Below are 23,591 nucleotides of genomic sequence, written 5' to 3'. Positions count from 1 at the left end.
AGCAAAACAGAAGCTTTTAGGGAGACTGTAAAGTAATTCTTACATTTGTAAAATGAAACCATGTTTTTCTTTTTATATTAATTTTTGTTTCCCATGCCATTGAGATAATGGAAAATAGTCTGTAGTTCCCTTTGAAAGTGAACTCTGTCACTGGTATGTCTGTAACTGAAAGCTGTCTTCCCTTTCCTTGCTTTTTAAATTTACTCACCTACCTACCCCTCCTTCCAACTTTATATGCATCTTCTGACCGCTCTTGCACCAGCCCAGATGTTTTCTGTATGTGTCATGAGCTGATTTAGTTCAGAAATCCAGCAGTAAGCTAATCAAATGAAGGCACATAGTCTTCTGGCATGTACCAAGATCTGTTGGCTTGCTGTGCAAAGAGGCTAGCACCATAGGAGTGGTTCAAGAAGCTTCAGGTGGGTGTTGCCTCTTTAGGCACTGATCAAGCATTACAGCTGACCAGTCTAATTAATTTCCTCTTAGGAGTCTGGGGCATGTGTTTTGTTTGTAAATTAATATTCATTATAATTTGGATTATATGTACTTTTTCTTAGAAGCTGGCAATTGCTGCCACAAAAATACGCTTTACTGTGTGGAAAGGTTTAGTATCTTTGTGCCTGCACATTTATATTGTCTTGAGAGCATGTGCTCAATAACAGTTTTTTAAAAAACACTTGATATATGCAAAACTTCACTTGCTGTATTTTTTCCTCCTTTCAGACCCTTTGGATAAATGTAGTTTTAAGTCAGCAATTGAAAGCTCTAGGTTTGCATTTAGGATGTGTTCCCAGTGGTATTCAGTTGAACTCTGTTTGTTCTATGCATTTTGAAAAATCTTTAGTTTCTTGACAGATGAAAATTTGTGAGCTAGAGCATAATCTTCAAGAGCAGAGGCAAAGAATCGAGCAACTGGAATGTAAAAAGATTTCTTGGAAAAGTAGTGCTGTTTTTGGAAAAAGAAGTCGAACCCCAGAGGAAAAAGTAACATCTCACAGGGACATTTCTAATAAGAAGCAATGCTGTTGCAGTAAATATTTAGGTAATGGTACAGTTAATTCTGATTCTGTTCTTTCCAGTATGCCCATTAGAGAGGATGCGTTTCATTAATGATCCAGAGGCACACTCCAGGTTTTATTTCTTCTACTTCAGCCAACGGTATCTAAAATGTTTTTAATTTTTGAAAACATGTTACGTAAAAACAGCATCTTGTAATCAATGCCCTGTCTGTGGATCCAGTCCTGCATTTGTTTGTGATAAAAACAAGTGCTGCTTTTCTCTGTTTCTGAAATTGGTATGTTGGTGTAATCATGGGTGGGAGTGCATGGCTGTATTTAGTACTATTTGTTATTCATTCTAGTAAGCTCTATCTGTGCAGCTCTCTGAGCTACAATGTTTGCTGCTCCATTCTTTGGTTTTCAGACACTGATATGCAAAAGAACCTGGTTTTAGCTTTAAAATATGGGACAAAGCAGTCAATACTGGCTTGTTCTTTCTCACATAAGTAAATCCACAAGTTAAGGTGCAATCTTGTTCCATTTCAAAGCATATGATCTCTTCAATATCTTTTTTATAATGTAGGCATAATTTTCAGGAAATGTGCTGTCAGCAAGGCTAATGTGACCCTCTTGCAAGTCAGAAAAAGGTAGTCAAGGCATGTGATGTATGTTTTATGGATTTTAAAGTAAAATAATCCTACATTATAAAAATCTGTTAGATTCAGATAATCCAGATGGCAGGTCCTGTGATCTTTGATAGTACCTGGCAGTGTGCTGGGCCGATTCTTAAGAATAAATCGCTTATGAAAAAGGTACTTTAAAAAGCTGAACCATAATTTTCTAATACCACAAAACGTAGGCAGCCCTTTAGCTGTAATATGATTCATATGAGGGGGAGGTTGACTGTAATGGTTGAAGTCTCTATTTTTTTATTTGAATATAGAGCTATTGTTGAAGGAGATTAAAAAGCTGAAGAAAGAAAATGAAAAGTTGTCTACAGAAAGGAGAGCACTAAAAAATGAATTAGCTGGATTAGACAAGGTAATTTATTTTAGGACAAGTTTAAGAATAGATGATTTTTGAAAAACTAACTTTTCTGCCTGAACTGAAACTTATCTTTAGGCTAAACATATGTTGTTATCAAGCAAAATACATAAACCCCCCATTTATAGCATTCTGAGAAAGAAAAGAAAATGAATGACTCCTTGAAACATTAATGTCCTGCAGTACTTCTGGGCTAAGGAAGAAGAATAATGCAATTTTAATTTAGTTTGGTTTGGGTTTTGGTTGTTGTTTTAAACAGCTGTGGATTTTTAAAAAATATTTGGTTTCCTTCATGAGAGATTATTTGCCTTATGTTGTTATGACATTAAAATTGTAACTGCTGGTAACAGTCTTAATTCCTTCCAACAGACATTTGCAGAGATAATAAAACCAGTTTTTTTTAATGATCACTTTTGAATGATCTACTGCTTCATGTCAGTGAGAGGAAAGCTATTTTCTCTTGAACTTAAACATATCAAAGTTAAGTCTCTGACAGAACTCCAAAGCCCTCCCTTCAGCCCTTCCTAAGCTTAAAGTTTTCATGATTGATAGGTGTAGAAAGTGAAAGTTAGAAAATTTGGTGAGTCTTGAAATTGTGTGAAGATGAGATCTTATCTATATATATAGGATTCAGTTTAATGTACTGACCTCAGATTTTATTTTCAGCAACGACCTTGTTTAAATTGTTTTTTGCTTATTCTTCATGTCTTGTGTTGGATTTATTATTTTTTTTTTGAGAATCTGTTTTCTTCCTTGCAATCCTTTCTCACAAGCTAAACAATATTATGCTAGCTTTCATTACAGGGGTAACAGTAAAATGTGGTGATATTTCATTAGGTGTGAAACTTGTAGAACGTTGAGCTAGGGTGAGTTCTAGATCCCCGTGTTTGGGAATTGGGGACAACTTATGGCTGAAAGTTTAATCTTTCAGAAGAGAAATATATAAATCTGCAGTTATTGCTTTTTATCAGTAACCGGTTTTTAGGTTTTTTAAGTCACTGAACGTTATTTCAGATGTATGTAGCTGTTTATTTAGAAAAGAAGTCAGAAGAATAGGCAGGAGAAATGTCAAATACAGATGGATAGAAGTAGATACAACGTGACTGTGATAGGTAGGAATTTCCAAGGCTGGTGAAGTTAAGTCTTGGGTGATTACACTCTGCTTGCTGTCCTTGTATTTCCCGACGACTTCTGACTTCACTTACAAAGGACTGGGATTGCTCAGTAGACTTGAATTGCATTTAAGCTATGGCCCATCGATATTTTTAATTAGTGGAAGTTTATTTCTATGAAGCTGAATTTATCTCCTAGTTGAATTGGGTATAGCTAGAACTAATTGTTAAGTTATGCATTCTGGGATAGTATCATTATGGAAGGATCAATATGAGAAAGTGAAACCATATAGGCTGACATTAAATAAGTTCAACAGGACTTGGTTTTTATGGCTTTCTCACTGGACTATCTACATTCTGTGTAGCCTTACATATTGCTGTTTTTCATTCCCTCCTTTGTTGTAAATTGCCTTTATCTGAGCCAGTTGAACCTGTTGGATAGCATTATCCCTTGTAGGCTCTGTCAAGTTTAATGCATTCTAAATCTTACCATTTTGAATATGAAAATCACTTTTTAACACAGTGTAGTCATAAATAATAGATCCTATTCTGAAATAGGATGCTCATTAACAAAGTGTAGTTATACTTAAAGTTCTAAATGGATACTAGCAGTTGAGGTCTAAAAATATTTTATAACTTTCTAGGTCTAAATATGGAATCCATTTGTCCATCTTAAACTCTTTAGTATTGTCTTCTTCAGATGCTACCATCCTCCTCCTTAGTTTACTCTCCTCATCCCTCTCCTTGCTTTTTGTCCCTTTTTTATAATCTTGCAACTTCCAGATCTTCAAAGTAAATGGTGAGTTATCTACTACTGGCTGACTTCAGCATGTATCGCTGTATTTTTGCATAGATGTGTTTGACGTTATTCCCTTGAAATTTTGGACTGTCATTTCGTAGCTTTCTGATAATCAACTTTTTTTTCCTTCTCCCAGTTCATCTTCCTATTACTATTCTGTATTTCAGGCTCTAACATAACTTGAATTCTACTTGTATTGTGTGTTCAGGGCAAAGTTTTAAATTATTACTTAAGGTTATAGTTGATTGCTGTACCTCAGCTTTGTTTGCATAGCTGCAGTATATATTAATAAAAATATGGAAAGTGTCTCTGAACTTGGGAACAACTGAAATGCTGATTAGCTCTTCCTGAGAATGTCTTTGAAAAAAACTTTAAGGTGAATATTTTTGGTTTTTTCTAGGATTTTTTTGAAGAGATAGAAGATCTAAAGCATGCTGTACAGGAATCTGTGAAACTGAATAATCAGTATGAAAAGTGTTTGAAACAAATAAGTGTAATGTATGGACTTCCTTTTACAACATCTTTGTAACCACTGATTAATTTAATGGCAAGTGGATTTTCCACATACTTTTTTATACTTCAACATTTAAACCTACCATGGCTTATGTAGTACCATATTTTGATAACATTATGAATTTAATTATATGATCTCAATATGACAACCTGCTTTGAAATATTTCTGTATTTTGTGCCTTTGCTTTTTGTTTACATGTTTTTCAAATAAACTGTGGTCTGTATAACATCAACTAACTTTCAATACCTCTCTCATACTTGTAAAATACATTCATTGCAGGGAGTGGTAGTGGGTGTTTATGGGAATATGATAAAATCTTTGTGTTTTAATTTGAAGAATTTCCCAATTTATCCTTTTCTGTGAACTAAGTAAATTCAAAGTAGATGTGCAGATTTGGCAGTCTTCATGAATTTCAGCCCTAAGAATGTACCAATACAGACAGAAATTAATTCCATCATTAAATTATTACAGATGGATTTCCTAAAAGAAAAATGCTAAATCCCTGCTCGGAGTTTTTCTTTAATCACAATATTTAATTAAAATTTGTGGGTGAAGGAAGGGTTTAGGTTTTAGAATTGGTAAGAGTGTGTTCAGAAAGATGGGTCAGAGTTGTCTTGTGGTATCAAAACAAGAATTCATCAGAAGCTCTTGTTTGATTGAAGAGTTGAGGTATTTGAAGTGCTGAGAGGAAGCCGGACTGTGGAGAGTCACAGTTCACGAGGCAGAAATGTTACATTGCTTCAGAGAGAGCGAGAGAGAGGGCTTGGAATAAGAGGCAGCTCCCAGTGACAGGTGTACCTTGCAGAAGGGAAAACTTGTGAGATTTGAACCTGAACTTGTTTGTAACTACAGTTCACAACAGTTTAACATAGTTACATTATAGAACTGTATTTGTCTGAAAGCTGCAAATCTGTACCTTTGTGACACTGTGATGGGAAAACTGAGTGAAAACTTTATTGCAAGGTTATAAATACTAAGCTTTCTCATAACCTAATGCAGTTTCTTTAACGTAATAAAAATACTTGCATGCTTGTTAGGGATAGGACTAGGAGCAGGATGAGCACTCTTGTATCCCACTTGGTTTGTTCGGACAGTTTTATGTAGTTGGAAATTAATAAATAAATTGGCCTCAAAGCGTATGAGCTGTTCAGATTTAATTATTCCCCAAGAGAAAGGGTAAAGCTCTAGAACTACTTGCTTCCTGGTCTGGCTATAGACCACTGCGTCAGGTTTCCCGTGTTCCGTTCTTGGCTCGCTTGTAAATGAAAGCTGGATAACGTCCTGAACAGAGATAGAAAAGGGAAAGAGGAGTGATGCGAGTCTGATGCCAGTAAACTTGGTAGATGAAAAGAACAACAGCATGTATGATGGAAATATTTTAAGTGAAAAAATGTATCTAATATTTGTTAGTAAGCAAAATAAACCTGAATACTGGGGAAGAAACGCATCAGACTTTTTTTTGAGCGCCAGTCACTTGAGCATTTTTCCACCCCACAGTTTTGTGGTATAAAGTTATACTTCCAGCATGTTTAAACTTTGGTGATGTTATTAAATGAATCTGTAACTGTCCTCATACACAGGCTGATTTTTAAATGTGCAGAACGATTCTTAGAACATGTAGATGAGGAAAAGTTCAAGGTTATTTTTCCCCTGCCTAAGGAATGTATACATTGACTGAATACAAAATTATCATGATTAGCAGAACTTTGCTGTTTGCCAGCTACTGAAGATCAGAGTTTTTCATTATAGAGTATGTCTCTGCCCAAACAATTGAAAAGAATTAATATGGTCAAAATACTGATCTCACCTTTATTATGAGCTTTTAAAACTTGTGTCAGGCCACTCCCATATATTTAGAACAAGAAACTGAGAAATCTTTTGGTCTTTTCTTTTAACTGAGATCCTCAGACTCTAGTAAGAAACCAGATTTTAGTCTAATCTTAATAACCAGCCAAGCAAGGAGTAGCAGCAGCAACCTGTTGTACAGCAACATGCTGAACCACAGCTCCATCTTGCAGTGTGCGCGCAGTCTGACAGCGTTATTTTTGACCTTGCCATCACGTGTGAGAGGCGGTGGGCCTCCAGTCGGTGGGTTACCCGTGTGTGAGGTTCAGGTTCCTACCGCATGTGCTTGGTTGCTGGTTAAACTGCCTTTACTTCGGCGTGCAGAGAAGCACAGCAGAGCTGAGCGAATGGTTCAGCTGGGATGTGAGCAGCCCTGGGCTGGCAGGTGGCAGAGCCAGGGATTTCTAGCAGCCAGCAGTAGGAGTTGGCTTTCAGCTCATTCTGCATCACTGACTTTCCTGTGATTTTCTTTTCTTTTTTTTTTTTCTTTCTTTTTTCTTTCACTATCAGGAAAGCCGGAAAAATAGGGTGCAGATGGGAGACCTCTGGCATCTTCCACACCTGCAGCACAAACTCCCCAAATAGTAACAGCTAGCAGCAGAGATGCTGGGGCAGGGAACGTGTGTAGAGATGGCCGGCACTGTGGTTTTCATTATGTCAGTTGCCATTTGTGACTTTTGAAAATGTCAGTTTTGCCTTGAAGATTTTTCTTTTCTAGTAATTGCAGGTTTGGTGTTTTTTCTATTTGATCATTTTTCTTCTGAAGATCTGATTTTTTTTTTTCCCCCAGTGATCTGTAATACTGGCTTTTTGCTGCAAGTCTAGCTGTTTCAACAGCTTCAAAAGAAATTTGGTGTGTGAAAAATAATGTAACGAAAAGCTTCTATAAAATGCGTAGATATTGGCAGCAAAATGGCAGGTTTTATTTGTTTTAGCCTTAGTGTAGGTTGCGAATAAGAATAGTCATAGAGGTTTCTTTTGTTGTTGTTGTTTTTGACAGACCTTATGCAAGTTAAGCAACTTGCTGGTATTTCCTGTTCAAATTAGTACTATTTTTCTTGGAAGAGGAGACTTATCTAGGAATACCAAAGTCTACTGTCAGATTCTGGGGTAGGTGCAGTTTGTGCAGGATAAGGCCATATGAATTTGTGCTTAGTTAAGAATTTACCTGTCTCTTGTCATTGTTGCTGAGTCTGTTGAACAGATGTTTCTGTTTTAATCTTTCCTTGTGAGATGTAAAAACAAGTTCTTGTTGATTTTTATTGCTAGTTAAAGTGCAGATGAGATGAACACTAAACAAGTTAATCACCCTTTATGTGTAGTTCCTCTGTATTGTGAAATTGCGATGTCTGGCCAGTAGTGGCTTTCTCCTGCTAAACTAAGTTTAGATAGAACTGGATTGCGTGCAGTTAAGTATTAGTCATGCTAAATAATGCATATTGGAAATGTTACATGAAGCAGCCTAATGGTTCTTTGTCTTGAATAAGTACTTTGTAGTGGTGATATGGGGAAGTTCGTGTTTGAAAATAAGTGGCTATTATCAAATAGAGGTTTTGGTTGGAAAAATAAGATAATTACACGACAGATTTGATTTCCATGAGACATCAATCAGATTGGCTAGGGCATAAGACAGTAAAGCAATTTAGGTTTTGTTTCGTGTCCTGCATGTGACTGAGACCAGGGTTTTAGAGAAGATAAACTGTAATTATTTGTGGTTCTGTAATTTTGTCCCAGTGTTACTATTTAGGGTCTAAATATTCAAAGATACTGAGTATTCCCAGTTCTAATTGGTTTTAGTGAATTCACCTGAATGTTGGCTCCTAATCACTGAGTGCTGTGTTCAGTAATTGCCAGTATCTGGACGTTTGTCCTATGTTAGAGTTTTTCTATTGTAGGAAGCAAAATTGCTGTCCCGTTCTTGAGTGGGGGACAAGACTTTTCTTCGTGGATTTCTCTAGAAGTTTGTTCATGAGCTTGTGAGGTAACGTGTTTATACCTCTCATGGAGGCCCTTTTACTGTGACCATACTACGCTGTTTACCTTTAAAAAGTGGGTCTTTCAGACATGCCCTACTCTTCAGACTGAAACCTTGAGGGTTGCACGTGGAACCTGGGTGATTTTACTTGAAAGTGAGGGCTAGTGTCTCTGTACTCTCAGGTGGGATACTTGTTTCTTGTGGGCACTTACAGTGGAGAAGTGTTTCTGCCAAGGACTGTAGAAGACAGAACTATGAAAGGCTGGGTATTTCCTCCTTACAGCAGCAATAACGAGTTTCTGTTAAATGCCTCCAAAGAAGTGAAACAGTCATTGAGCCCTATTACAATTGTGGCTTATCGAAGTGAAGACATGTGTTTTGTATTAGCCTTTCTAATAGCAGAAAATAATATTGTGGTTTCAGAAGGGGTGAGTTCCCTGTTTGGGTTACAGAATATCCGAGTTGGAAGAAATCAGTAAATACAGTAAACTTAGCAATTCAAGCTCATTTTCCCACATTTCTCATCAGCTGTAGCACAGTTCGTTTCTGAGGCTTGTTTTGTTGATGTTTCTTGTTTTCCCCTTGTTAGCAGCATTGGTTACCTAGTCACGTATCTGTGTTCCTGGAAAGCTCTGGTAAACTTGTTCAGGGATAGTAAATTGCTTTTGGTTCTTGGAGATTATAAAGTTGAGCTGTATTAAAGGTGGTAATTGCATTGATCTGGCATAGTCATGTTATGTGACTTGTGCCAGAAGGTGGTTGCATGTGGCGTTGCAGTGGCCAGGGTGATATGGATCCTAGTGGATTTTTTTTCTTCCTTCTGTTCAGGCTAAACTCCGTCTTTACTTACCTTTAACCCCTACTCACAGTGTTTTCACTGTATAGTTTTTAAAAAAGCACCATACACCAAGCTTTACGCTGGTTGCCTTGGTCCTGGTAGGAGAGAGTGCGGTTCTATGCTCAGCAGCATGGCTGTTTGCATTCCTGAAGGAGAAGACCAACTTTGCTTTTTAGGTCAATTAAATATTTCCAAATCTTTCAGGGTGACAAGAAGCTAACACTGTAGGCCTTACATGATAGCTTTTCACAAGGAATGCTGGCTTAATGAATATTTTGTATTTTCTCCACAGGGATTTGGTACTGATACAAAGCCCAACGCAATCCTTTGACCTAGCCCCTACTGACTTCGCCTGAGAGAGGAGAATTGAGCCATCGTGGAAGTGTCTGATGCTGGTACTGCAATGCTGAGTTCTAGCTCGACCACTGTGAAGAATCTTCCTTTGAAGAAGAGGCTCTGTTTCCTGCTGAAACTTGTGTGCTTTGTGACCTCGGTGTTAATATTTTGCGAATTTTTGATTTATTATGTGGTAATTTTTCAATGTCGATGGCCAGAAGTGAAAGGTGGAGCTCACATGGGTGGAAAAGAGACTTCGACTTCAGTCCTAAAAGCCATAATTTTAGCTGATACTCACCTACTTGGTGAAATCAAAGGACATTGGCTGGATAAGCTGAGAAGGTAATAATTTTTTTGAATAATCTCTTATCCTGGTTTTAGAGTTTTTAATAGTAGCTAATGGGAGAGGAGTGTAAAACCAATGTTGTACTTTTAAGAAGCACACATGCTGCCTCTGACTTGCCTGTCTGGATCTGTGCCGGGTAATAAAACAGTATTGAAAGGTTAAAGAATGGGACTTACTGAGGCAGTGCAGTCTTGAATGCTCAGGTACTATGTGGGTGTAGATGCCTGAGCATTTTTGGTGGGTCAGATAAGTCTTTTCTAGTATGTAATGATTTTATAGAATGCCTTAAAAATGAGCCAGATAACTTGGCTGTCCCAATAGTTAATATCTTTAATTACAGAGATGAGGAAGCTGGTAGTTTGTCTCTGTAGTAGAAGAATCGGAAGCAAAATCACATTTAAAGGCAAAGATAATTCAATCTTCTGCCTACAAAACCATATTTCTATTAGTCCAAAAGAAGAAAAATCAGAATGCTGAAAGTACCAATTCCGCCATGATACAAAAATCAGAAACTTTTGCTGCAGAAACAATAGTGTAGTAAAACATGCAATAATTCACCGTTCTAATTAATTACTGTTTAATGGAATTGTAATGAAAAATAAACAAGCTGGTTTTTCTTCTTGCATGAGTTGGTCCTGATTGTTTTGTGGTGGAATTACCCACCAGGTAAGATATACCTACTGTACTTAAACCTGATTTCTAGATATTTAATTTGAATTTCATATTAGTGCTTTCTGTGTGTTGGAGCCATCTTCCCATTCCTGCCAGGCTGTGTTTGTGTGTTCAGAGTTGAGGATTCAGAAGTTAGGCGGTGATGAATGAGTCTGTGTTTTCCTTTCAGGGAATGGCAAATGGAGAGATCTTTCCAAACTGCCGTATGGTTATTGCAGCCAGATATTGTTTTTATTCTGGGGGATGTCTTTGATGAAGGAAAATGGAGCTCACCTCAGGTATGGCATCAACAGCTCTTTTATTTCAAAAAATGAGGATTTGTTGAAGGAAATGGATGACAGAAGAAAGACTAGGTATGCAAGGCTTTGTTTAGTGTTACTACAGGTGTCATGCTGGTAGAAGTTTCTAGTGTTTTAGGTACAAATTTAAATGTTGTGGTTCTTCATTTTTGGTAGTATCTTGACACTTTTGCCCCTCATATAAAACTTAAAAAAATGTAAATGTCTCAGTCTGTGCTTCTGTATTATGTACTTGTGGTGGGTTGACCCTGGCTGGGTGCCAGGTGCCCACCAAAGCCGCTCTGTCACCCCGCTCCTCAGCTGGGCAGGGGAGGGAAGATGCAGTGACAGGCTCCTGGGTCGGGATAAGGACAGCGAGATCGCTCAGCAATTACCGTCACGGGCAAAACAGACCGGACTTGGGGAAATTAGTGTAGTTTATTACCAATCAAATCAGAGTAGGGTAATGAGAAATAAACCCAAATCTTAAAAGCACCTTCCCGCCACCCCTCCCTTCCCCCCAGGCTCAGCTTCACCCCCGATTTCTGTCCCCCCCCCCGCCCAGCAGCGCAGGGGGACGGGAGCGGGGGCTGCGGTCAGTCCATCACACGCTGTCTCTGCCGCTCCTGCCTCGCAGGGGGAGGCTCCTCACACTGCCCTGCTCCAGCCTGGGGTCCCTCCCGCGGGAGACAGTCCTCCATCAGCTGCTCCGGTGTCAGCCCTGCCCACGGGCTGCAGTTCTCCACAGCCTGCCCCAGCCTGGGTCCCCGCGGGGTCACAGGCGCTGCCAGGACCCTGCCCCAGCCTGGGCTCCTCTCCCCGCGGGGTCACAGGCGCTGCCAGGACCCTGCCCCAGCCCGGGCTCCTCTCCCCGCGGGGTCACAGGCCCTGCCAGGACCCTGCCCCAGCCTGGGCTTCCCACGGGGTCACAGCCTCCTTTGGGCACCCACCTGCTCCGGCGTGGGGTCCTCCACGGGCTGCAGGTGGGGATCTGCTCCACCACGGACCCCCACGGGCTGAGGGGCACAGCCTGCCCCACCGTGGGCTTCACCACGGGCTGCAGGGGAATCTCTGCTCCGGCGCCTGGAGCCCCCCTGCCCCTCCTGCACTGACCTGGGGGCTGCGGGGCTCTGCCTCTCACATAGTCTCACTCCTCTCTTCCACTGCAGTTGCTGTTGTGCAAGTTTCTTTCCCCTCTTTAAATGTGTTACCCCAGAGGCACCACCACCATCGCTGATGGACTCAGCCTCGGCCAGCAGCAGGTCCATCTCGAAGCCAGCTGGCATTGCCTCCATTGGACACAGGGGAAGCTTCTAGCAGCTTCTCACAGAAGCCACCCCAGCAGCGCCCCTGCTACCAAAGCCTTGCCATGCAAACCCATCACAATACCAGTCCCCTTTGATACTGTCAAACAGCATTAATTTCTCCATTTGTGTTCTCATGCAGGCATGGGCAGGTGATGTCAGGAGATTTCGGAAAATGTTTAAGTATCCAGTTTCTACTGAGCTAGTGGTTATTGTTGGGAATCATGACATTGGATTTCATTATGAGTAAGTCTTGTCTGTGAAAGTACGCAAGTGTCAAGAATGAAATGTCAGCATGCGTACAGTAACTGGTTTTCTGATTGACCTCTTGTGTGGTCACACAGAAAGTTTTTGATCATAACCAAATTAGAAGGGATTGTAATTTAGAGCAAGACCTTAAACGGTATCCATCTGCACACAGTGCACCCTAGGAATAAATTTTAGAGCAGGTTTCGGGATACTTTTATGCTTCTCTGAGCATATGTGAAGTTGTTCAGAGCTCATCTTTCTGCATTGGCAGGGAAGACTTGAAGCTGCTTTTCCTTGTGGTGGGCCTCCTTATCTGAAAAGCGTTTAGTCTGAGCATATTCCCTTTCCTGCTACCTCAGCACAAAAGAGTGTGAGTGCCCCCGCTCTGCTGTACTTCTGTAGGATGGTTGTGCTTACACTGGTGGCACTGGGTCAGAGTACACGATGGGTGTCAGAGCACCCCTGTGAGTTTGAATGGGTATGTGAGCTAGATAATGGAGCAGCAAGCTGCATGAATTGCCTGCAACCTGTAAAGCAACTGTGTCAGGTGATTTACAATGCCAATTTCTTACTTCAGTTGTATTTTTCCTCTTGACACAGAATGACTACTTACAAGGTAAATCGATTTGAGAAAGTTTTCAACTTTACTTCAGGAAAGCTGATAACTCGAAAAGGAATCAAGTGAGTATACTCGATCCCCCCCCAATGTTTACAGTAGTGATTACTGAGTTAGAAGACCAGAATAATGAAAACTGAGAACTGGAAGTGGAATTTCTAATGAAATATTATAGGAATGCTTAACTTAAAACATTTTTTTTAGATTTTTTTAATTTTTACTTTGTGTCTAGCTTATGATATGTTAAACACAAAACACTTTGTACAAACCTGTAGTTTGATATTGAGTGGGAGCTGTACTTTGAGCTAGGTAAATTGCAACAATTTCCTTTTAAATGGAAAAGTACTGTGGCGTCAGAATCAAATTCTCTGGTTTGCCTTTTTACTTCCTTGCAGCTGGTAATGACCCATGGCTGTAAACACAACAGAATAGGATTCAGTAAAGAAACACAAATCAACCCCCTCTGTGCTTACAAGTAAAGAGCTTAATTAATCTTAATAACTTTATTCTGCAGAACTTAACTCTTTTTTGAGGGATATGGGAACATAGCAGCTGCTTGTCCACAGTTTTCCACAGGGTGGGGTAATAATGCACAAGCAGGTTTTGGCTCAGAGTAGATCTTGTAGAGCTGTCCTCACAGTGGTGTGTGTCTGTAGCTGTCCTGCCGTGTACCCTTTCTGTTACTTTTAGATACCATGCAGGAACCCAATGAGGGAAAGTGATAGTGGGCTTGTGGCAAAGCATTTGTCTTTAAACCTCATATAAATGAAGGGAATACCTATTGCCACTCTGTTTGGCATGTATTCCATCAGGTTATAATCATTCATGTAAATGTAAGGTTCAAAACCTACAGGTTTGTGCTTGTTTCCTTTAATTAAGCAAACATTAAAAACATTCTGAACAGGTCTAGAAACGGTGTGTCTTTTTTAGGATGATTTACAAGCTTAATGAATGTTTAGTATAATGCTATTGTTTATCATGCAGACGTGGGGTCTTCTAGATATGTATTTCAGCTGCTTTAAAAAATAGTTATTAAGGAGTATCTCCATTTCCCCTTTGATAAAAAAAAGCACAGCAGAATTCTTGCATGCTGTTGCAGATTGTATGCCTGGTATCATATTCATTAACTGAAATGAGTTGCATTATTAATAAAACATTGCTAGATAAACTTATTTTACAACAAATCTGTAGTTTAAAACGCAGCTTAAAAAGAATTAATTTTTTTGTTGTTTGTTTTGATGAGTATCTCTTAAGTAGAGGCATTCAGCTCATTTCTGTCTGTAAAATGTACTGAATTGAACTGGGAATGTATCTCTTGAGTCCTGAATGAATGACTAAAATGGTATGAATCTTGTGACAGAAGTTCGAAGTTGATTTGAAATCTACCGGGAAATCTTTTTCTATTACAAATAAAATCCCATTTTCTGCATGAGAGATCGCAAAGTACAAAACTGTTTGTTCAGGGTAGCCAGCCAAATGCAATGCTGTTTTGCTTTTCAGTTGTTCTGAAGAAGCTGAATGTCTAAAATTATGTCTCTGAGGTTTAAAATGTGTTCAGGGAGAGAAGCAGGTTCTACTTTCAGTCAGAATTCAGCTTAGTGGGCTTCTAACATTCCACTAGAATACCACTTAATACTGCTATGATATACAAAAAATCTTGAAGTGTAAACATGAAGCATAGCATACGGTATATTGTGCAACCTGATTAACAACTGACTATAAAGGAGCCTACCAGGTAGAGAAACAGCTACACTATGGATACCCAGAAGAGGATTTTTAGAGCATGTGATTTCAGAAGCCGTTACATTCTGCTGTTTTGTTGAGTCTTTGGAAGACTTTGAAATACTTGGGCTTTATAAAATAAGGTTTATCCCACATGTGTGCACGAATAACAAGTTCTTTCCTGTCCTCCCCACTTCCCTTCTCTTTGCCCACTCCCTGGTATTTTCCAGCTTTGTCCTAGTGAACAGCGTAGCCCTGGAGGGTGATGGCTGTGCTGTCTGCCGTACCTCGGAGGCAAAGCTTGTGGCACTTTCTCACAAACTGAATTGCTCCCAGCAGGTGAGAGTTTATTAAAGATCCGATTATAGCCAGCAACTTGGCTGCTGCAATGGGAATACTGATACTGCAGTGACAGGATATAACTAAGGCTCTCCTGAAAAAGTCTGCTTCCAATTTCATATTGCAACTTGCTAGGAAATCTTCCTTCTCCTCGTTTGCCTCTTACCGTTTTACTTAACTGTTAACTGTGTTGCTTTGTGTGAATGGTGTTAACTTCCTCAGGCTGCCAACAGACAGAGGGTGTCATTTCCTCTGTTCCAAGGAACGGCAGAAGTTTCTGTAACCCTCCGTTTGACTTGAGATACATAATCCCTGCATTTATGCATATTGCTGGTCTATATCCTTCAAGCTAGCCTATTCTTGTAGTTTTCTGATTCTACTGGCGTCCTGTCTTGATAGCCTAGTAATGTTTTAGTTGTATTTTTTTCATCAAATCCAATTGCTTCTTGTATTTCATTTCATTCCTCTTTTTCATAGGCTGACTGGAAACATGGTAGGCAGCATGGCCAACTGGGTTGGCAGTCAATCAGGGAACCAGCTCCCAGTGGAAAAATCACCAGACTCTAACTGCTGTCTCTCGGGCTGCCCTAAATCTCTTTCTCTTGTTTGTGCAGTGAGATTCTGCTGTTGCTTTCGGCATTCAGGAAGAGTGCAACCGTATTTACAGCATATACAGAAAGGGGAATTAAGGCATTTCCCCTTCTATCCACAGCAGAGGCTCTTAAAAGTTAATACAGTGGACAGTATTTAAACTCTGTACTCGGAGCTGCTACCGCTTTTGACAAAGAAACCAAAACAACAACCCCCCCAACCCCTCAAAACCTAGCTATTGTTTAATTCCCTTCCCCACTCCTGTGGTACACATAGGTGAAGACAACATGTATGGGTTGATTTTATTCACAGAAACCAAGTTATTCCAACAAAAGATGCAGTGATGTGGAAAAGCTTCCAGCTTCAGAACCCATCCTTTTACAGGTGTGTTAGAGGTGGGGTAAGGCAACATGTTGACATGTTCTTAGAGTATTTGTTACTGTTCCAGAAAGGCTGGACATTAACAACTGATCCTTGCTTTGAATTTCTCACAGCATTACCCCCTCTATCGGAAAAGTGATGCTGAATGCACTGGAGAAGATTCTGCTCCTGTAGAGGAGAAGAACATCCCGTTTAAAGAAAAGTATGATGTACTGTCTCAAGAAGCATCACAAAAGGTTTGATTTATTGGGAACTTGAGTATCAGTGTGAGTGGGACACAAATGTAGATAGATATAGATTAAAAAAGATTTGGAAGGAGCGTTAGCTGAGACAAACAGACCACAGCTGCTCCCGCTTTAATGTGGCCTTTGAGATGCTGCTTGCTAGAGCTGCTCCCCTGAGGATCATCGCGATTACGGCCTTGCTGCTGCTGGGTTTCCCAGGTACAGGCCGCAAGTCCTGGCGCTCTTAAGTCTGCTGCAGTGCTGTTACCTCCAGTTTAGCATTTTGTAGCATTACATACCGTGTAGGTTACTGACAAACCTAGTAGAAAGCCATGATTTTCCAACACTTTGAAAGCACTGCTTTTGCTGACTTAGCAACTACAAGAAAATGTAAAGTCAAAGTATTCCGTAAAAATCTAATGGTCAGTATTTGTTTCCTTCTGCACAAATGTCCTCACTCAACACTGGCAGTGCAAAAGTCTCCCTCAGACAAGAAAACTGCATTGCTTTACTAAACCCAGGGTTTTTTCTATTTATGATGTCAACAGGATGCTATTGCCTTTATTTTTCTGATCCATATGGCCAAGAAAAAAAAAAAAAAAAAAGTCCAGTATTTGGGATGAGGGCCAAAGGGGTATAACTGTTACAGTATCAACTTGTCTTATGCTTTCGAAGGATATCAGAATCGTCATAATTTCATTCTGCTAGAAGGTGGGAAAAAAAGGGGTTTAAGCTCAAGTTCTTTCTAGTTATGACTTAATTTTTGCACCTCATCATTTTCTGTTCTAGCTGATATGGTGGTTTCATCCCCGTTTGATTCTCAGTGGGCATACGCATAGTGCTTGTGAAGTGCTGCACATGGGGAACATTCCAGAAATCAGTGTCCCGTCATTCAGTTGGAGGAATAGAAACAATCCTAGTTTCATCATGGTAAGTTTTTAATTTTTTTTATTTTTCTCAGATAACTTTCATAAATAAATCAACATGGCAGTCAGCTATATTTTAAAACTGATTCTACCTGTAAAAACAAAAAATAAAAAAATTGCCTACCCACCCAACCCACTCAGTACACTGCATCCACTTTATAAAGTACATCTGTGGGAGCCACATGTTCTGTGTGGTACAAAGCAATGCTGTTAAAACATCTGATTAGTATCTGGGTACAAGCATCTAACATTTTCTTATAAAGAGGGTGCATTGTAAACTATTGACTTGTAAAAATAATCAGTATTGTGCACTGAACAGTAGAAAGACTAGTTTGGCTTGGTTGATTTACCAACTATGAAAACAAGACTGTGTCCACCTCAAACTCTCTTGCATGGTGATCGTGGTTTTCAAACTTGTGCATTAACCCCTTCACACAGTGAAAACATTTGTCACATGCCAATAGTCTGCCGCCTCCTTTCCAATTCACATTTTATTCAGCGTGTTGGTTATGCTCTTGCAGGCAGTTCCAGTGCTCAGTATATCCTTAGAGGTAAATCAATTAGTTCCCCAGTTCAAAAATAAAACAGAACTCCTAGAAACTTGGAGTAAGAAGCAAAACCTACAATCTGTTTACAGAGTAGTCTGTGACTTGGGGGGCGGGGGGTGGGGCGGGGAATTCTTTCATGTATTTTTTACTGCTGTTGAGTTTAGGCTGCTTAATACACAGACAACCCCAAACTTCTAAATTCATTTTATGCAACTGTTAATATTTCTTGTTGAAAGTAGTTCTGTTTATTCCGTATTCCTGAGAGTAGCTGCCTTCAAACTACACATGCTCTCTGCACATGCCAGACAGTGCATCTTCACTGCAAAACAAGAGGTTGGCTAATTAAAGCTGCATCGTCTTCACTACTGTTTTAACTCAGCCTCGGTCCATTGTAAACTTTAATTTGAACTGCAAAGTCAAGCCAAAACCCAGTGAAGTTCTCTGCTGCTGAAGTTCACGTTCGTAATTTGGAGTAGCCAACGTGTTTTTTGCAGCATGTACTGGGTAGGAGGAGGGCTCGGGGGGAGGACGGGGCACATTCACAAAGCCTAACTTTAGCTTGGGAAGGCTCCTTCCGTGTGGATTTACAGCAGCTGAAGTTAGGCTTCTCTTGAAGGCAGATCAGATGAGGAGCCCAGCTCTCTGTTTACGCTAGATGGAACATAGGGAAGATTGGCCTCTGGGCTAACATTAGCCTGGTGAGTATTCCAGTTAGTGCCCAGCACTGCAAGGTTATGGACTCTTCGGCCCCCTGGAGAAGGCACTGGTACTAGGAAACTGGCCCCAACCCTTGCCACCCAACACAGAATTTAGAAATTGGAGATCTGACAGTTGTGGTGTTTACTCCTGATTCAGAACCCACTGTAACAGCAAAGTGACAGTCTTCATTTCTTTTCCAGGGCAGCATAACACCAGCTGACTTCTCCCTCCAAAAATGCTTCCTTCCGTACGAGAGCAGAGTCTTTACTATATACTGTGCAGCAGGTGCTCTGCTTGTAATCCTGATACTAGCTCATTTTCAGCTTCTCACTCCACCATTTTATTTTGCTCAGCGTTTAATCAGTAAGCATAAAGCAGTATGAAGAGCCAGACATCTGCATTCAGTCACTGAAATACCAAAGCTGAGAACAGTCAAACATCAGACTATATTCATGCCAGCAAATGACCTAATTTGATTGCTAGTCTGAAGGCAGGTTGCATTTACACATACCATAGAAGTCCTATACAGCTGATATGACTACTACAGGATAAATAATTAACTGAAATGAACGTTTCATGCTGTACAAAAATACTGTATTCGACAATCAAATGAGTCCTTTTCCTGCTATAATTTTTGTATCAAATACGTATATTAAAAGTGTAACTGTACATTATGTAAATCCTATAGCCTCATCACTTATCTGCACTAGTGTCTTACCCTGGCGGAGGCTCAGTCCTGCAAACTGGAAATGTTTCTCTGTTTTATTGCTGCATGGCCCTTCTAATGTCATACTTCTGTTTGTTAGGGTCAGGCAGAAACTAGATACATCAGCACTGACAGATGTGGATTTCCGTAACCTTTTTAGGATGCCATATGTAAGGGACTGTGGTTTGGGACAAGAAATCTTCCAGTTCCTGACACATTGAATCGTTAGCTGACTACAGTTTGCAGTTATCGTCTACCAGACAACAATGGGGAGAAGCTTGTGGATCCAGTTTGCTGATACACACTTGAAACCTGCTTAAAAAAAAAATAGGGCGACACCTCAAGCTGCTATTTTTAAAAAGATGTGCTATGATGAGCTTAAAAAAAGAGGGCCCTATTGCATCCCAGAGATCTGTGTGGTGAGGGGCCCTCCAGTTGCCGATCTTCTGCAAGAAGGAAGGTCAAATACAGCTGCAGTAACATTATCCTATGCCTTGGCCCTCAGTCTGCGGACAGAGAGGGACAGGAACGCGCCTTATTTCAGACTCCTGCAGGGCCACTGAGTTCTGTTAACTTTACTGTAGCGTCACATTCCGAGCTGCACTAGCTCCTCCGTGGGGAGGCGGAGGCTGCCAGCCACGTGGCGGTGCGCCCCGGAGCTGGGCCACAGGCACCCGCTGGGATGGCAGCACGGAGAACGTAAAGTCTGAGCTCAGCGTCCTCGTGTGCCATGTGTGAGGGAAGCTGTGACAAACCTACTGCTTCTCCGCACCTGCCCCCGAAAAACCAGAGGGACTATTCCACACCAGGACCAGTTTTCCTGCTGACATTCCTGCAGAGGCTGGGAGCTCCAACCGGAACTCCTGGGCTGGGGGTTGTTTTAAAGAAAAAAGACTTAGCTTTTGTTATTCGCTCTATTACTTTCTTTGGCATGGGAAGCAAGAGAATCTTTGCATTTGGGCATTTTGTGTATTATTAGCTTATTCCACCCAGCCTTTCACTTTCTGGGCAGTCTCTGATGACTAAATTGAACATACAGATCTCAAAGCAGACACATTTCTGGGAAGAGGAAATGGTCATATTATAGTATTGAAAATGGGATTGTTTACTGTCAAATAGACACAATTTCTCAATTAAGTCTGTAGATGACTGACTGGGGTTTAGAACCAATACCGATGCTTATAGTAAGAAGTTAATCACACTTGCTGATTTATATGCCAATGTGGGGAATGTGTTGGCTCTTAATCTCTCTTTAAATTTAAAATGAAGTGGGGGGAATGGCCCAAAGTGTGGTAAAACACTCTATAAAGTAATGTAGTCTAACGCTTCTCTAGGTTTCTGTTATTGCAACTGTAATTTTAGACATTTGTACAGGTTATCTTGGACACAGGAAAAGTATATAGTCACAGACATAAAACACCTATGTATAAAATATAAAGCAGTGTTATAGTTACTAAAAAGGACATGCCTTATTGCTACAGCAATTCTTGCTTTTTATATATTGTACTGTACCACAACTTCTTTTGAGAATGTCATTTGCATAAATTATTCAAGTTTGAGAAATATTCACACATTTTGATTCTACAATATTTAAAATAAAACAATTTTCTAATGTGTCTCTTTATTAAAAGAGAAATAAAAATGTCATCTTGTAATTCTCTTAGGCCAGACACAAGGGTTTTATACACCTTTTTTCTTGCTATTTACTTGCACAATGAAAGCCGCTGTTGGTACAAAGATTGAAGAGCTCTATATAATGGTGCTTTACACATTCACAATTGGTCTGTGCAATTGTGAAGTTCTATGAATGACCAAAGAATTACCAAACATATTTTCTAAATATAAAGGAAAAAGAAAAATAATCCTTGGTTCCCATTAAAACAACACCAGGTTGCAATTTGGACACTTGAATGAATTCCAATGTTTTAAAGCTGAGACTTCAAAAGAGAAAGGCATGTTTGCTGCAACATCCGGTGACTGTAATACCTTACTTGGAAAGGTAAGTGGTTAATTTGCATAATTTATAATTTTTATACTAAAGAGCATTTTTATATAAACCAGAAAAAAACCCCTAAACTCTACAGATAAAGTTCTTACCTCCAGTCACTGCTGCAGGTAAGGTTGACATCAAGCTGTACAGCGCAATCAAAAACATACTTACATCTTAGCTCATTTTACAGGTACAGCCATAATCAAGGCACAAAGATCTTCTACAAGTATTTTTCTTCAATAAAGTTGTACAAAATAATATTACATTTTACAGTCTGTACAATATAATAAACCAGCAGTAAAACAAAAAAATATATATAGGGAGAGGACTGTTGTCCAAGAATGATCTGAACTAAAAGGATCATTTGTGGACAGCACAAATAACGTAAGTGAGGGTGGTAGATTTTCTGCCTAGATGCAACAGGCTGAAAAGTAGCTGTAATTCAAATGCCTGAGGTGTGCAGAGACACTTAGCTCCAAAACCCCAGAAAAATTGCTTTGTCTTCACTGTTCCTCTCATTATCTACTCTACTTCCTGTGCCAGTAACGGCTTAAAAGAGGAGGTCACTTTATCAGTTGACCTGCAACTCAGAAACGCTAAAAACTGTGACAGAGTAATAAATATTGTGGTGCTGCTACATTGTGTGTCTACTTCCTCAACAGTATTTAATAACCTGATACAAAGTGCATTAATCTTTTTTTTCACCCATCAAGTACTCTTCAATGTCATGTTAAAAAGGAAACCCACACAGAGGGATAGGTATGACTTTAGTGTCATCCAGCTGACATACCAGTTTGAACTGACGTTAACCTGCTGGAAAAAATTTAGCAGGTCATGTTCAGTTAAAAAACCAAAACCTAAGGGAACAGAGGTAGCCAAAGGGCTTAGTGGAATGACGAAGAAGTGGCATGTCAAAATAAAGCACAAAAATAGTCCCAAAAAGCATGAAGGAAAAACAACCCAAACTTGCTTCAAATCAGCTTTAAGGTTAAATAATTAAAGTAAACAAAGTGAAGAGACTGACATTTCTATAGTATATTCTTCCACCCTGTGTGGGGTAGTATCACGAGAAAGAGTAAGGAGCAAAGAATTTAAAACCACAGGTTCCACGGTGATTCCCCTCACAAGAGTTCGTACTGGCGGAGATGCATCCTTTGAATGATGTCTCGACAGTCGTTGAACACTCTGCGGATATTTTCTGTGTCCACTGCACATGTAAAGTGTGGGTAGCAATAATGCCTGCCATCTCCGCTCGCTGTACTTATCCTCTGTGGAAAAAGCGAGGAAAAAACCCAAGGATCAGACACTCTGCCATGGGAAGTTTCACATCTCAGTGGTCTATAGACTTACGGAGTACCAAGAAACCTGGGAAAGTCTGCACATAGATCGCTAAAATAAATAAATAAAAACGGAAGTTCTGTGGTCTGGTCCAATATGAACTACAAATTAGAAATAAAGATTAAAAAAAGTCATGGATACTATTACAGGGTCACTATATTAGTACTATGTAAGAGCCACTGATGCTATCATCATTTGCACAAGCTATTATCATTTGCACATCACTGTGCAGCTCATCTGTGCTGCTGACAGCACTGCAGTCTGCCAGGCAGCTGTCCCACAAATTCTTACCTTCTTTTTTGGTGCCATCACATGGCAAATTTTTGAACTCTTTTTAAATCAGCAACACAAACCTGAAAACCTCCCAGTTGTGAAGCTAGGAGTGGCATGCAACAGCAGCCTACTGTACTTCTGCTTCTTGAAGCTGAAGGCCCCTGGAGTTACCTTTACTTAAGAGCACATATTAAGCCAGCTGAAGACTTGGTATCATTACCGAGACCAGAACATTGTGGAATTATCACCAGAGTGGCAGGGGTCCCATAGAATACTGAAACATGCACAAATCCAGTAAACATCAGACCACACAGAATTAAATTTTTGCAAGGCCACTGCACAGCTTTTTAGGTTGCTAACTTAAACTCCAGGATCTCTTCACCCATGGTTATCTTGTTAAAATTCCCCAGGATCTTAAAAAATATTTTCAAAAATCTTAATTTTGTTCTGTATTCCTATAGGATTGATAAATACAAATCCATTCTAGAGCATTATTTTGAAGAGTATATATGGAATGTCGTGAAAGCAGAAGGTCAGTTTTGGGGATAACAATTTTTATAAATATTTTCCAATTTTTAGTACAAATTATACTGGCTAAACAACGAAAGACATTTTCTTTCTCTCTGGCTACACTATGTATTTTTAATACAGCGATCTATTTTACAGGTAGGATTGACCTTGTAAATAGCTGCAGCTACAGATATGCATAACCATAGACATTTAGAAGCCATGATTTACATAAATAAATCAACAAGAAATGGCAGATTTTTGCAGGTAACTTGGGTAACATTAGATATTCAATGCTAATTGAACAGGGGGTGTTCTGTATGTATACTAAAAATGATTTGCTTCTTACTAAGCTACACTGAATACCTAGTTCAAAGCTTATCCTCATGAGAAGTATTAATTCAATAATGTATTCAATTGA

The 23,591-nt window shown here is 39.7% G+C and overlaps 2 protein-coding genes across 8 annotated transcripts in view; one reads left to right on the top strand and one right to left on the bottom strand.

Annotated features, from left to right (window-relative positions):
- MPPE1 (metallophosphoesterase 1) overlaps positions 1–19,030 on the top strand; it is a 32,616-nt gene extending 13,586 nt beyond the window's left edge. For 2 of the 5 annotated variants that reach the window (XM_055705104.1, XM_027798604.2), the window contains exons 2-10: positions 9,418–9,803; positions 10,649–10,757; positions 12,204–12,307; positions 12,911–12,991; positions 14,879–14,987; positions 15,891–15,962; positions 16,073–16,195; positions 16,973–17,113; positions 18,557–19,030. In XM_055705104.1, coding sequence (XP_055561079.1) covers positions 9,529–9,803; positions 10,649–10,757; positions 12,204–12,307; positions 12,911–12,991; positions 14,879–14,987; positions 15,891–15,962; positions 16,073–16,195; positions 16,973–17,113; positions 18,557–18,739 — 1,197 coding nt within the window. In that variant the 5' untranslated portion in view covers positions 9,418–9,528 and the 3' untranslated portion in view covers positions 18,740–19,030. The other 3 variants (XM_055705102.1, XM_055705105.1, XM_055705103.1) reach the window with 3 other exon arrangements.
- A 1,363-nt stretch (positions 19,031–20,393) lies between these two features.
- Positions 20,394–23,591, bottom strand: part of GNAL (G protein subunit alpha L) — a 195,774-nt gene continuing 192,576 nt past the window's right edge. For all 3 annotated transcript variants that reach the window (XM_005432003.4, XM_005432002.4, XM_027798611.2), the window contains exon 12: positions 20,394–22,320. In XM_005432003.4, coding sequence (XP_005432060.2) covers positions 22,174–22,320 — 147 coding nt within the window. In that variant the 3' untranslated portion in view covers positions 20,394–22,173. The remainder of the gene's footprint in view (positions 22,321–23,591) is intronic.

This window comes from Falco cherrug, chromosome 3 (genome assembly GCF_023634085.1).
Source record: "Falco cherrug isolate bFalChe1 chromosome 3, bFalChe1.pri, whole genome shotgun sequence".
NCBI lineage: Eukaryota > Metazoa > Chordata > Aves > Falconiformes > Falconidae > Falco > Falco cherrug.
This window is presented reverse-complemented; position numbering and strand designations above follow the sequence as displayed.